Genomic DNA, 14,794 nt, shown 5'->3' with positions numbered 1-14,794 from the left:
GAGTGTGAACGTATGTCTCATAGCCCATCTCGGCTTGTCCCCTGCAGATTCCAAAAATAATTCAGTGGAAATGCATGGATTCCAGTTTCTTCCAGTAGCAGCAACTGGAATCCATGCATTTCCACGGAATTATTTTTGGAATCTGATCCCTTATCATACCTGTTCATTCTTACTCGTCGCTCGACTTATCGTGACTAAATTCAAGATGGCTGCAAACGCTAAACTTCGTGAAGATACTGTCTGTATAAATCGTCTTGTAAGTAAACTACCAGTGCTTTTTCAAAGTTCTCAATGTCTCATTTTAAATGTCAGGGCCCTCGGAAGTCTTCCAATGAAGTGTGGAGATACATTGAGCCTCGTAAATGGGTGTAAAACAGTGATTTATTTGCATGGCTAGCCCGATGCCGAAGCACCACCATTGAAAAAGCTGTTGGTAGCATCAGCTATCTAGCGCCAGATTTTGGAATGCAGGGGACAAGCCGAGATGGGCTATGAGACATACGTTCACACTCGGTATCATGTTTCAACACACTTTAGGTCAATATCACACCGGAATTCTCCTTTAAGTATGCTTCAGTATAAGTATAAGTATAGCAAGTATACTACAGACCATGTACTTTTAGTGTACTAGAAAGTATACAAATGTAATACTTTTTTGGACTAAATTGGAACATTTCAAGTTTATAAAAGTATACTTTAAAGTTAATTTTAAGTTTGCAAAAGTACACTTTAAAGTATACCAAAAAGTACACTTATCGATATAGTGCCATTGTACTAGTTATATACTTTGAGTCCCTATTTTTAGTTTATTATTGTATACTTTAAGTATACTGTTATAAACTTTGGTTATTTTACTAGTTTACTTGTTATATTTTAAGTTTGCTTGGCATATTACTTGTAGCTTACTATTTATATACTGGAAATATACTCCTTAAAGTATTCGTAAAGTTTACTCATACTGTATACAAGAGTGTGATGCATTTACAAAATCACAAGACAGAATGTTGAAAAAAAGTTTGATATATTTTCAAACATTTCAAAAACAAAGACCTATGAAATCAAGTCTTTCCTTAATGGAGAAAATGAAAGGAAAAAGTGCATGTTTCATGTAAATTGCAATTTCCTTGTCAAAAAAGGTAAAAGACAAGTGCACAACTTTGGAAACAAAAATAAATAACTAGATAGAAACAAAATCTGTACTTTTATGACTTCTTTTCATTTACTTGGTTGGCGTAGCTTATGTTGTTGTATTTCTTTCTTATGATTTGTCTCACATCTTGCATGGTGGTGTCAGGAAATTTCGTCTGGGCATGGGCTGTGAATGAAAAAACACATACAGAACAAAACATTACCTCAATGTTATTCTTATTCACTGTCCACAATTAACACACGTCATGGCAGGGAGGATGGTTTATCAGGTACATTTCTGAACTTAAATGCAATCAGCAAAAACTGCTATAAAGGGATTGCACACTGAGTGGCAAAACCATGGGCAGCATGCTGGCGGTGACATCACATGCAAATCCTCTGTAATTTGAGAAAAACATTGATTGTTTAGCATTAGTATGTATTTTTACCATAGATGAGCACCGCAACTTGCAGTCTGCAGAGACTTCAGCTTTAGTCTTAGGACTTTTACAACACAACCTGGCATAAGAGGCACCTGCAAAACATTTGAATATTACTCACCAAATAATGATGAAACAATTACATAAAAATGTCTTTGTAAATCTATCTATTCATCAGTGCAGTGAATATGCATAGGCCTACAGTCTATACACTAACTCCATAACATAAGAAATTCGGGGGCATCATCATAGCATTTCCAAATCCATCATGAATTGTATACATCCAGTACAAAGTTGATGAATATGCTTTCTATCTAACTTATGTGTACAATCACAAGGTGTAGAGGGACATTTTATAGCAAACATTTCCCCACATGGATAAACACATACACTATCAATGCATTTTGAGGTATTTACCATATCATCAGGGTCAGACAACACTTGAGGAGAGGCGGGTGCACAAACTTGTCGGTCTGGTGTGGGTGTTGACCAGGTGGATGCAGGAGTTGAGATCTGAACTGTGTTTTTTTCTATGATCTCTTTCAGTTTTGTCACTACTGCTGGAAGCTCTGTAAAGGGAACGAAAACAAGTAGTGCTGGGCGGTATGACCAAAAATGTATATCACAGTATTTTTCAAAATTCTTATGGTTTCACGGTATATGACGGTATTTTTTTTACCATGCATAATCAGATGTTCACAGCATTTTCTACAGGTTGAGAGAGGAATTGCTGCAGTACATTGACTAAGGATGGTCTATTTTACTGTCATGATGTAGAATGACTCCACACTAGTGGTAATGCAGTTTTGCATGGCCCCAGAAAATGATGCTGTTTACAAAGAGCCACTCATGATTCTAATGAAAAATCTAATCAGAATGCAAAGACAATTGCAGTCAAAATACAGAACTTTTACTGTGCAAATTTCACAAACATCTTGTATAAAACCAATACAAAAAGTAGTGCAACTTGCAATAATTATACTTTTTTGAAAATGATACCATTTAAAAACCTCTCTGTTAATATGCTTACTCTGTCAAATAGGCCTATCAGAAATGTATTGTTATTGTGTGGTTTACATGACGTTAGTGGTAGGCTAACGTTAACTTCATGTGGATGTGGATGTCTTGTTAGCCTGCCATGAGGTTCGGTTCGCTAGGCAAAACATTAACAAAAAAGTTCGTTTTGGTGCACTGATGACAGTCAGGATAATTTCTAACTAGCCAGCTAGTATTGCTCAGTGCATGTCTATAACACGCTTTACTTGCTACCTGGATAATTTCAGCGAATATTCTTAAGGTGAGATGAATGACAAGATCATTAAACTTCACTGTGTTCGGTGGGTTGCTAACTAACGACATCACCTACTAGCCAGCTAGTTACAGCTGTTGAACAATCTCAATCGAATTTTCGTGACGGTAAATCCTTTTCACTGCTGCTCAGATTTCAATGCTTAGGTATGGGAGTATATGAAAATTTCAGTTTATTGTGTTATTAAGTTTAGTTCATTATGCCTGACCTGACTTTGGGAATCAGTATAGGCACATCTTCAGTCGTTAAAAGCTGTTGACTGTTGCTTTAGGCTACTTGAATTGATAAATAGAAAATACCTCTCATAGCATGTAGTATCATCCCATGGTCTGCTTTCAGGCTCTTGATTTCTCTCTGAAGCTCTTTCACTTTCTTCTGTGCCCCAATCCAGTTTCTGGGCAGCTGCTCCTCATCTGATGACTCCTCATTTGAGTTAGTCGACTACACCAAAACACGTGAAATCAAAGAATCAGGCAGAAAATCAGGATCAGGCAGAAAATCCACACCATAATTATTGCTTCAACTCAAAATACCATAATAGTCAAATATTTTACCTCTGAAGATATTTCGTTTGCCAGCTGCTTCTTCAGCTCTTCTATCATTTGGTTTGCCGACTCTTTTTCAGCATACGTTGACTTCTTTCTCTTCTGTCAAAATTATAATTTGGTTTTATATGTTTATAACAGGCATATAATAACATTCATGTTAATGATGATTTAGTTGCATTTACAGAATCAACTGCACCACCTTGATGGATCATACCTAGAGAACCTAACTCAAAACAAAAATCATATAACTATGTTGGTATTTTTTTTATGCACACCAGAAATGATAAAGAAATGTCACTTACAATCAACGTGTGTCATACCAAGGTATTTATCAAGGTACCTACCTTTTTTGATGGAACTTCATGATCCTCTTCCACATCTTTCCACTTGCTGTTCAGCTTCCTCTTCCTCTTGATTGCTTCTTGCCAGATGTCTTCACCCTTAATGAATTCCTGCCTCTTCTTGCAGAGATCACTGTAGTTGTCTGTGTAAGAAACAAGATCAAATTAAAAGCTTGTGGGATCTCTTTTGCATTTTGAAACGCCTATTAAAATATGGAAAAACCTGTAGAAACTACCACAGGTAAAACATGTAGGTTTAAGAGTGCAAAGTGGGGTTTAAAAGTTCAAAATTAAATGTACACTTAAAGCATAAGCTGAATTACTTATCTATATTTATTATGCCAAATTCACTACCTATTTTGCCTTCATATAGCTATAGAAAAAGAAAAATGGCGACCAAAACAAATAAGTCAAAGGTGCCAACCGAACAACTAACGTTAGTTGTGAGTGAACATGACAAACGGGAATGTTCGTTGCCATCCCCGTCGGCATCTAACGCCAAAACAAGGGCTCATTTTCTCATCCTCGACATTGCAAATTGTAAATAACAATAGCTGCTAGTTCACAATGATACAAGTTAGCCTATGTCAAGGCCTCACTTTCAGAACAATGCTATCAAGCTAACTGAGAAGCAATACAATTAACAACTTACCACCAACCATCAAAACCTTTGCTGGGGAAAAGGCTGGACTGTCTGACTTTTTTCTGTCTTTCATGTCCCACTTTATCTCCATCCATCCGTCGTCTTCTTCTAGATCAGGGCACTGAGTGATTACTTTTGGACATCGTTGCTGGTCGTCAGTACTCATCCATGAAATCTTCCCAACTTCCACAGTCTTGTCCTTGAAATAATAAATGGCAAATGCCATTGTGGTATCTTAATGTTGAAAATTACGTTTTAGCTAGGATATCTTCTCCTCCTTCTCCTTTCCTTGTTGAGAACGGATCAACGAGACCGTTAACGTTATATTTTTTGCAAGGGAGACCGTGAAAAGAGCATCACATTCCCGCCCACAGCCGATGCCGGAAGTAAGAATTCAATACATCTACTATTCACCCCTTGCAGACACGTGACTTAAGTCACGTGACGGCTCCATGCTGGACGGCAAAAAGATGGGAGATGGACGGCAAATTACATTATGTCATAAAGATTATGATGAACTGAACACCATTACTATAACATCTTTGTAGTTCAATGTATTGCTGTTTGGGGTCTGATAGTTAAAGAAGATGCCAGTGGTGTTGTTGGATGAAATGGGTCATGATCGCAAATGTAAAGTTATTAAAACTGGTGGTAACAGCAAGGGGAGATAACGTTACGTTAGGCTACTGTAATTAACATTATGGTAAATGAACACCCATAAGTATTTCTGGACTAAAATATTGCAAAGCGATTTGGTTACTTTATTTGTCTTGCTTTTATCAGTTGTAACATAGTCAAAACGTTAAGAATGTCATATCAGAACATGAAATAATAACTAGCTGCCACACTTAGAAGCTAGCTATTCTAGCTAACGTTTATCGTAGCTCATAGTGCTAGGGCTAATGTAACTCGTCAGTTTGTACGTTGCCCAGCGAATAAACTTACTTCTTACATGTCTTAAGTTAAAGAATAGAAAGAAATAGTAAATATAAAAAAAACTTGAACGGTATTATCTGTTTACATTCAAATCTTGCCAAAGACTTTGCCTAAGTGCTATCTGCCGTCCTGTTCAGAGTCTACGGTTGCTATATCAACCGCTGCTGTGCTTCATACACTGAGGAGATAAGCATGCAATTGTGGTTGAAATACTCCCGAAACACAAAGAAAACAAACCAAAATATATCTATGCAAGAACATGGGATGTTGTTGTATTCCAAACAATAAGCCAACAGTCGTGGAAGGGCATTACTACGGTTAAATCTCACTATAATCTCCTAGCTGTGCGATATGTCCCATTACAACCCATTGATTTGATTCGTGTTCTTGCCGTCCACTAGGCTATTTTGCTGTGGCGCGAACAAAACGTGACGTCACTTGCAAGGGGTGAATACCCAAAGATTGTTAAGGCGGAGCAAGATACTTCGTCGTAGTTCATGTCTATGGGCGCGAAATGGGGATCGAATCCTGTCTGCATAAAGAGGCGTGTCGATGACGTATTGACGAGCGTACGTTGCAACCGGCCAACAGCAGCTGCATAAATAACCGGCGCACACCTGATATAAGGTCGATTTTCTCCAGACTGGAATGCTCAAAAATGCTAAAAATTTACCTGAAATGTTCAGAAGGGTTTGAGGATCATGAAAACGTGCCCGAAATTCACATTCCTAACTCTATAGAACCAAGACCTTAGCATATGTGGTGAAATTCTGAGCTATGTGCCCATAGACTTCAATGGAGCAGTCGCTGCCTCTGCTCTGCATAAATGGGAGATTTTGACCCCCCCTCGTGCGATCCGGGTTCCCGGAAGTTTTTTTTACGGGCTTTTCCCAAATCACGGAAGTAACGTCGACGCAGCAATATAGTAGCAGATAGTAGCATCCATCAGGCAGCCCAATTGAGCAGTGATGACAGCATATGACAGTCAGGTACGAAGCACTGCACCATGTTGCTAACGTTAATGTTAACCGCTTTGACACACACACAATATAAAATACACAATGTGTATACACGATATAAAATTCAATATCAAAACACTAATATTTACACGATTACTCCTGAAATAACTGCTATTAACTGCACATTCACTATATAAAAATTACTGTTTGGAGGAAAGGGTTCGCGTGCTGTCGCCGGTTGGAAATTGTTCAAATGGCAATTCGCGCCGGTTCGTCCTTGCTTATATTATTCAGTGAGGCACCGTGGTTTATGGGATGAGTAGTTCCTTCTCTCGGAAATGAAAATATGTACACAGTCTTGTATCTTTGACTTTTTTTTTATTTTCTCTTCGTTTTTTCACTCGAAATGATATGTTGTATGCTTATGAGTTATGCCGTAGCTGGTTAGCCTAAGACATGCTGTAAATCTCTTTAGATACGGATTTTTCCAAAACGTCAATGGGACAAATGAATGGGAATCTTACTTCCGGCACCTAACCGCATTTCGGCTGTGGGCGGGACTGTGATGCTCTATTTAAAATTGGGCGGCTCCCATTGGCTGCCAGGTGGGGGCGGGACCATGGCCAGAAGTCATAATCGTCATGAGGACATTCCTCCCAAATGGCCCTATCACGTCTTTGAACTGGCGTCATGAGGGCGTGTTTTAGCTCGTGCAGCTCGTGGAAGGCAACTGCAAGATCTGTCTGCAGGCTAAGACTCCCGCGATATTTTAAGGTCATGTGATATGGTGTCACGGTGGTAAGTCCCTCCCCGGCTGACAGAAGTCGGACAGAATTTCTGACCAGCAAGCATTGCGTCCATCCCAGTATGCATTGTGTTCAACCCAGCATGCATCACATCAAGTCAGATCTGCCTTAAGTCGAACACGCCTATTGCCAAACCCTTATAGGAACTTGATCATTAAAGTCAAGTCAAATGTTTTTCTGTTTTTGTGTATGATTTTAAGGTACATAAAGATAATGTAATTGAGCACACATACTATGTAAAGTTTGAAACTCCAACATTATATTAATATATAAATTAAATGTTAAGCACGAGTCAATGACTTGACCTTATTATGCATTTGGAGCAAGATATACTATTAGTACTTTGTGGCAGAAAGACATAAAAAGTATACTAAAGTATACGTTTTAGTATTAATGTACTTATTCTTAGACTTTTGTTTTCAGTATACTTCACTATACTATTCTTAAGTATATAAAATATAGTTTATAAAAAGTCAACTTCAAGTATATGTCACCCTTTGGAGTAACGTGTTGTGCTAGTTCGATTGAATACTTCTACTATTTACATTTGTGGCTTTTCTGCCCTTGTTTTCACAATAGTGTGATCTTTTGTGGGTGCGTGTGATGTGATTTTGTGCACGAGTGTGAATCGCTAGTAATAGGCCTACCTGCGTTAGAGTAACTGTGACTATATGATTTCTCTCCCCTCTAGAGGGCGCCAGATCCTCCACACTGGTTTAAAGCAGTATTGTGTAGCTGCTTGCACTTAACTAGCTGCTATCCCTAGATCTTTCATACTGGTTTGAAGTAGTTAATTGGCTACTGGCCCTAGATCTTCCACACTGGTTTAAAACAGTATTTTGTAGCTGCTGACATTTTAACTAACTGCCATCCCTAGATTCCCCACACTGGCTTGAAGTAGCTAACTAGCTACTTTCTCTAGATCTTCCACACTGGTTTGAAGCACCAGGACCTAGTTACTTATACATATATGTATTGGGTGTTTTTTTTATATGCCTTTTTTTTAATGTTGTAATAAAACTGAGTTTTATATATATCCAGTGTGTCTGTTGTTGTACCTCAAGGGTCAGTAGCATAATTCCTGCTCCCGTTACAATTTTGGCGTAGTTTTGGCAGGACCCTTGACGTACACAACAATGAGTAACCGCGAGCAGCCTCAGGTAGCAGGTGCACAGCCACAAATGGTAGCTGCATTTATGCCATGGTTTATGGGCGGGCCATGGGTCCCTAAGTTTAGTGGAGAAGGGGGTGCATCAAAGTTTTTAGAATGGAGAACGCAGATTGAAGCCTTCATCCGGGCCCAGGGGCTGAATGCAGAGCAACGGGTGGACTTTGTACTTAGCGCTTTGGAGGCAAATGCCAAAAGGGAGGTGGTGCTGCTGGCAGTGGACAAACGTGATACTGACACTAAGATTTTAGAGGCCCTAGGTGAGCTGTATGGAGGCCAACAACCACTAGCTCAGCTGAGGGCCCAGTTTTTCAGCTGCAGACAGGAACCTGGGGAGGGTGTCAAGGATTTCATTCTCCGTTTGCGTGAGCTGCATTACAGTTGGAGAGCTAGGGATCCTCTCAACACCGGAACCGACGATGAGCTGCTGCGGACACAGTTTTCCATGGGCCTAAGAACGGGATCGTTGAAGCAGGAGCTACAGAGGCAGCTCCGAAGGACCTCAACGCTCACCTTTGTGGAGGCTTGTGAGGAGGCAAAAGCTTTAGAGCGGGAGCTGGTCCATACAGAGGAAGCCAGTGCTTTCCCAACCTTTGCTACAACATCTCAGCCACGGCCTACTTCCCCAGCCACCGAGTTTCAACAAATAAAGGAAGCCCTGCGGGCTGAGCTGCGCCAAGAGCTGAAGGAACAGGTAACACTTCTAGGCAAGTCGATCATAGAGGAGATCCAAGGACACTGGAAGCCACCGCCGGAGACTGAGACAGCCCCTCGACCATCTTGGCGTCCACCACCCAATGCCCCCCAACGTCAACGCCTGGGATCAGCCCCTCCTGGACAGTCCTCCTACCAGTGGGATGCCCAAGGCCGAGCTATCTGCCGTGACTGTGGAGATGCTGGACACATCCAAAGATTTTGCCCACGGCGACGCCCAGCCCAGACGGGTTTTCGGTACCCCCGGTCACAACAGGGCGAGTGAACCGGGAGGGGCCGCCAACTGCGCCCCAACAAAGGCCCGCCATGGTTGGTAGATGCCCCGAAATTGAGGTATTTGTCCAAGGCCAACGAATTCCATGCATACTGGACACTGGCTCCCAAGTCACCCTTTTTAGCCAAACACTTTTCCAGCGCCACTTCGGTGATGAGTGCATACAGGATCCTAGCCGCATATCATGGCTAGCCTTGAAAGCGGCTAACGGCCTTCACATTCCCTATGTAGGCTATGCAGTCCTAGACTTTTGCATTGGGGGACTAGATGTTAAGGGGAAGGGAGTAGTTATTGTCCGTGACGACTGCATTAACACCGAATATGGACTCTTGGGCATGAACGTTGTGACCGATTGTTGGGCCGGGGTCTTTCAAGGTGGGCACCCAGGAGTCGCTGCATTTAAGTCTGTGTTTTCCCCCTCTGCAGAAAAAGTCTGGGATGCAGCGTTCGCCGCCTGCCAGAGGGCCGAAGCATCAGTGACTGGATTAGAGCTCCAAGGTGTGGCTAGACTCCAACGGCAGCCCCCAGTAGTGTTGCCTCCCTCCGCCGAAATGATCGTCTGGGCCCATGTACCGCAAGCTGCTGGCCTGCCCGATTGCCCTGTCCTGATTGAAGACCTGGAGGACCATGGATGTGAATGGCGAGTGGCTAGATCGCTGAGCTGGACCCGGGGAGGGAGAGTCCCCCTGCGTATCTGTAATCCAAACCCATTTCCCATGGAACTACCTCAACGATGCCCCCTGGCCACAGTCACCCAAATCGACCAAAAGGATGTACAGGGACGGACAAGGCTAGTTTTGCGGAATACTGGCCCCCAAATCATCGAGGTTGATGTACAACAGGTGGGACAGACCCTTAGTGATGACCACCCAGCTCTCGCTCTGCATGGTGAAGGGCTAGACGTTGACCAACAGGCCCAATTGAAGGCCCTCTTGGGGAAGTGGTCTCATGTGTTTGCAGCCCATGACGAGGATTTTGGCAGAACAGCAGTGGTCACCCATCAGATTCCCACTGGCACGGCACCCCCGATCCGGGAGCGCTATCGCCCAGTTCCTCCAAACCTCTATCCAGAACTGAGGGGCTTGTTGCAGGGCATGCTCGACAGTGGGGTTGTGAAGGAGAGCTCGAGTCCATGGGCTGCTCCAGTGGTCCTTGCCAAAAAGAAAGATGGCTCGTGGAGATTTTGCGTTGATTACCGCAAGCTAAATGCAGTAACCCACAAAGACTCCTTTCCTCTACCTCGCATTGAAGAATCCCTCACTAGCCTGTCCAAGTGTGAGTGGTATTCCACCCTTGATCTCGCCAGTGGATACTGGCAGGTAGAGGTTGCACCAGAAGATCAAGAGAAGACCGCTTTCACCACCCCCTTTGGTCTATACCACTTTGAACGTATGCCCTTTGGCCTCTGTAACGCCCCAGCCACATTCCAGAGGCTGATGCAACGCTGTCTGGGAGCACAAGTGTATGACCACCTCCTCATCTATCTTGATGATGTCATCGTCTACTCGCCCAACTTCACCACCCACTTGCAACACCTAGCGCAGGTTTTTGGCCGCCTCCAAGAACATGGCCTGAAGCTACAGCCACGGAAGTGCCACCTGTTCCAGAGGAAAGTGGCATACCTGGGACACGTGGTCAGCAGCCGAGGGATAGCGACAGATCCAGACAAGGTAGCAGTTGTCCGTGATTGGGCCACACCTTCGACTGTGAAACAAGTGAGATCTTTTCTGGGCTTTGCCGGATATTATCGACGCTTCATCCCAGCCTTCTCCAAGGTAGCGGCCCCCCTCCATCGACTCCTACAAGGCCAAGCCAACAAACCCTCTGCCCCTATCCAATGGACACCGGGTTGCCAAGTGGCCTTTGACCGTCTGAAGCAGGCCCTCCTTAGCGCCCCCATCTTGGCCTATGCAGACTTCCAGCTTCCGTTCCGATTATACACTGACGCTAGTCTGGACGGTCTCGGAGCGGTCCTAGCCCAGGTCCAAGAGGGAAGAGAGAGAGTCATAGCATACGCCAGCCGCAGCCTTCACCCCACTGAGCGTAATGACCAAAATTATAGCTCTTTTAAGCTGGAACTATTGGCTCTAAAATGGGCTATTACAGACAAATTCAAAGACTATCTATGGGGAGCTAAGGTCACTGTTTTTACCGACAATAACCCCCTGGTCCACCTCGAAACAGCGAGACTGGGTGCAACTGAACAAAGGTGGGTGGCCCAGCTGGCAAACTACTCGTATGACCTACGCTACCGTCCAGGGACAGCCAATCGAAATGCTGATGTACTGTCACGGCTACCGGGAGAGGCAACGGAGCACACTGTGCACACCATGGCCTGCATGGCACCGACAGAACCACCTGCCCTGCAGAAACATTGGGGGGAACAACAGCGGGATGACCCTGATTTGCAACTCCTGCACACCTGGAAGGTGAGCCGTGAACCCCCTATAGTTAATAACCCCTCTACCTTGTCTCCACAGCTTCGCTGCTTGCTCCGGGAGTGGTGCCGCTTAGAGCTGTGTGATGGAACCCTGGTGAGATGTGTCGCTGAACCAGATACGGGCGCACCGGTGAAGCAGATCATCATCCCAGAAGCACAGGCCCGACCACTTTGGGAAGAGTATCACAAGGCAGCAGCCCATGCGAGTGGTGACAAAATGGTCTCGTTGCTGAGAAGGAGGTTCTACTGGGTGGGCATGAGTACAAATGCCCGGAAATGGGCCGCAGAGTGTACCACTTGTCTAGTTGGGAAGTCGGGAGCCCAACCAAAAGCCCCCCTGTGCCCAATTGTTTCTAGCTACCCCTTTGAGACTGTGGCTTTAGATTATTTGTCCCTTGGGAGGCCTTCAGATACGTACCAATATATTCTTGTCATCACAGATCTATTCTCCAGATACGCAGTGGCTGTACCAACCAGGGATCAGACGGCTCCTACCACAGTGAAGGCCCTGTGGACTGCACTTATCCTCCCTTTTGGCTGTCCGGAGCGAATCCTCACAGACCAGGGGGCAGCCTTCGAGTCGACTCTGATGCAGCAGCTATGCACGATGTACGGCTGCAGAAAGATACGCACCACCCCGTACCACCCACAAGGCAACGGTGCATGTGAGAGGTTTAATCGCACCCTTTTATCTCTGCTGGGTACCATTGAAACGCAGTCCCAGTCTCAGTGGCCCAGCCGGCTACCTGCACTTCTACAGGCCTATAACAATACCACACACGCCAGCACTGGAATGACTCCACATTATGTTGTCTTTGGCCGCCATGCCAGGTTACCAGTGGATATGTTGTATGACGTTGCACCGCCCCAGTGTAGAGATGGGCTAGATGGGTGGGTCAGAAGCCACCATCAGACTCTTCTGCAAGCCTATGAGACTGTCCGTAACAACGCAGAACGCCGCAACCACTGGAACCAGAGGCACTACAACCGGAACACTCGGACCATGCCACTGTTGCCAGGAGAGAGGGTGTTGATAAAAAACTTCCGTCGCAGGGCTCAAGGTAAACTTGCACCACAGTGGCTCCCAACACCTTTTGTGATCGTCGGACAGCCCCATCGTGACCGGCCAGTGTTCACGATACGGCCAGAGGGTAAAGATGGTCCGTGTCGAACCCTCCATCGCAACAACTTGCGACCATGCCCAGGAGACCCTGTGACGATCGTTAACAGCAAAGAAGGTCACCAAAATGGGTGCCACGAGTACGGGCCAGCCCATCCTCCAGAACCCTTTAGGCCTGCTGCTCCTGTGGTAATCCAACCAGCTGCACCAGCTCAGCTGGACCCTGTACAGACCCCAATGCCAGTGCCAGCCGACATACCACTCAACCCTACAGCGACGTCACCTCTTCCTCTTGCCTCCGCTGCGCCCTCTCATGAAGCCCCTGGCCCAGAGTTGCGAACAGTAGGGACTGGTCAGGATATAATAGCTCCACCACAGACAATAATAGAGCTCTGCCCAGCCCCAGCCCCAGGACATTACCAAAACCCGGAGACACGTGTCCCTAGTCGGTATCCAGCCCGCCACAACCGAGGGAACCCTCCTGCTCGTTACCGACCTTAAAGGTTGCAACAGACCGTGTAACCACTACACCAAACCTGGACTGGAGGCTTAGTGCTCGGGACGAGCACTATCAAAGGGGGGTGGAAATGTAGCGGGGCTCTACAGTCAAAATGTCAAATGAACTGTCTGGGGGCGGGGGTTGTGCGTGTGTGTGTGTGTGTGCGTATGCTTGTGAGACGTTCCTCCACAGGTGCTGCCGATAATGGAGACAATTGACAAGACCCGTGATTGGTGGCTGGAGGGGATAAAAGCTGACTCGGCCCTCTCATCGGTGCGTTCCCTTTATCTGCAACAGGCGCCCGGATACTTCACGCACCGCAACCCACGAGAGCCGAGACCTCGGGATTACCGCCTCTGACTTCCCAGCTACAACGGCGAATTGACCAAACATCCGTTCGGACACCGTGAGGGCCGCGAAAGGATTATCCAACGCACCCGATTCTTCACGTGAAGGAAAGTAATTGTGCCGTTGTCTTGTGAGTGGGTTTTACCCCGCGATTTATTGTGGCTACTTTGCTGATTCACTTCCTCCTCCTCGCAGTTCCTGGTGGAGTGCCGACTGTTGACATTCAAGAAGGAGCATTGGCGGCGAGAGGCGCAAGCTACCCTGTTTCAGTGCGAGAGACAAGGAGGCCGAGGCGGCGGCGACTTCCTGGTTCTGTGTTGTGGATTACGAACTGTGGGCTGGGTCGTGAGTGGTTGCTGGACTATTCATTCACCCTCTGTACAATCAATTGTGTGTTACTAGGCTGGCTATAGTTAAGATAGAAGGTCAGGCTGCTCGCTACAGTTTTTTTAGAAGTGTGTGCAGGGTGGGGAAATCCATTGTGTAAACACTACTTTAACGTAGTAGCAATTAACTGTGTGTGCGTGTCACCCTTTGGAGTAACGTGTTGTGCTAGTTCGATTGAATACTTCTACTATTTACATTTGTGGCTTTTCTGCCCTTGTTTTCACAATAGTGTGATCTTTTGTGGGTGCGTGTGATGTGATTTTGTGCACGAGTGTGAATCGCTAGTAATAGGCCTACCTGCGTTAGAGTAACTGTGACTATATGATTTCTCTCCCCTCTAGAGGGCGCCAGATCCTCCACACTGGTTTAAAGCAGTATTGTGTAGCTGCTTGCACTTAACTAGCTGCTATCCCTAGATCTTTCATACTGGTTTGAAGTAGTTAATTGGCTACTGGCCCTAGATCTTCCACACTGGTTTAAAACAGTATTTTGTAGCTGCTGACATTTTAACTAACTGCCATCCCTAGATTCCCCACACTGGCTTGAAGTAGCTAACTAGCTACTTTCTCTAGATCTTCCACACTGGTTTGAAGCACCAGGACCTAGTTACTTATACATATATGTATTGGGTGTTTTTTTTATATGCCTTTTTTTTAATGTTGTAATAAAACTGAGTTTTATATATATCCAGTGTGTCTGTTGTTGTACCTCAAGGGTCAGTAGCATAATTCCTG

At 45.0% G+C, this 14,794-nt stretch overlaps 2 protein-coding genes across 2 annotated transcripts in view; both read right to left on the bottom strand.

Moving 5' to 3' along the window:
- The window catches only part of syn2b (synapsin IIb), an 82,559-nt gene that overhangs the window by 58,002 nt on the left and 9,763 nt on the right, over window positions 1-14,794 (bottom strand). The window lies entirely within an intron of this gene.
- On the bottom strand, window positions 1,005-4,801 carry LOC121706520. The gene is made up of 7 exons (XM_042088340.1): window positions 4,419-4,801; window positions 3,770-3,909; window positions 3,432-3,524; window positions 3,177-3,318; window positions 1,986-2,137; window positions 1,578-1,663; window positions 1,005-1,315 (listed from the first exon to the last, which is right to left on the bottom strand). The coding sequence occupies exons 1-7, from the start codon at window positions 4,633-4,635 to the stop codon at window positions 1,291-1,293; spliced, it is 855 nt and encodes a 284-aa protein (XP_041944274.1). The 5' UTR covers window positions 4,636-4,801; the 3' UTR covers window positions 1,005-1,290.

The sequence above is a fragment of the Alosa sapidissima genome, chromosome 4 (assembly GCF_018492685.1).
Source record: "Alosa sapidissima isolate fAloSap1 chromosome 4, fAloSap1.pri, whole genome shotgun sequence".
Classification (NCBI taxonomy): Eukaryota; Metazoa; Chordata; class Actinopteri; order Clupeiformes; family Clupeidae; genus Alosa; species Alosa sapidissima.
Note: the sequence above shows the minus strand (reverse complement) of the source record. Positions and strands in the feature narration are given on the sequence as shown.

Bases quoted from the DNA above. Each gene is read 5' to 3' on its own strand.
- LOC121706520 (XM_042088340.1), bottom strand. From the start codon at position 4,635: ATGGCATTTGCCATTTATTATTTCAAGGACAAGACTGTGGAAGTTGGG. The intron at 3,910-4,418 runs GTAAGTTGTTAA...TTTCTTACACAG, and splicing joins AAAGGTTTTGATGGTTGGTG to ACAACTACAGTGATCTCTGC. The intron at 1,316-1,577 runs GTAAAAATACAT...TTTCATTCACAG, and splicing joins AGTTGCGGTGCTCATCTATG to CCCATGCCCAGACGAAATTT.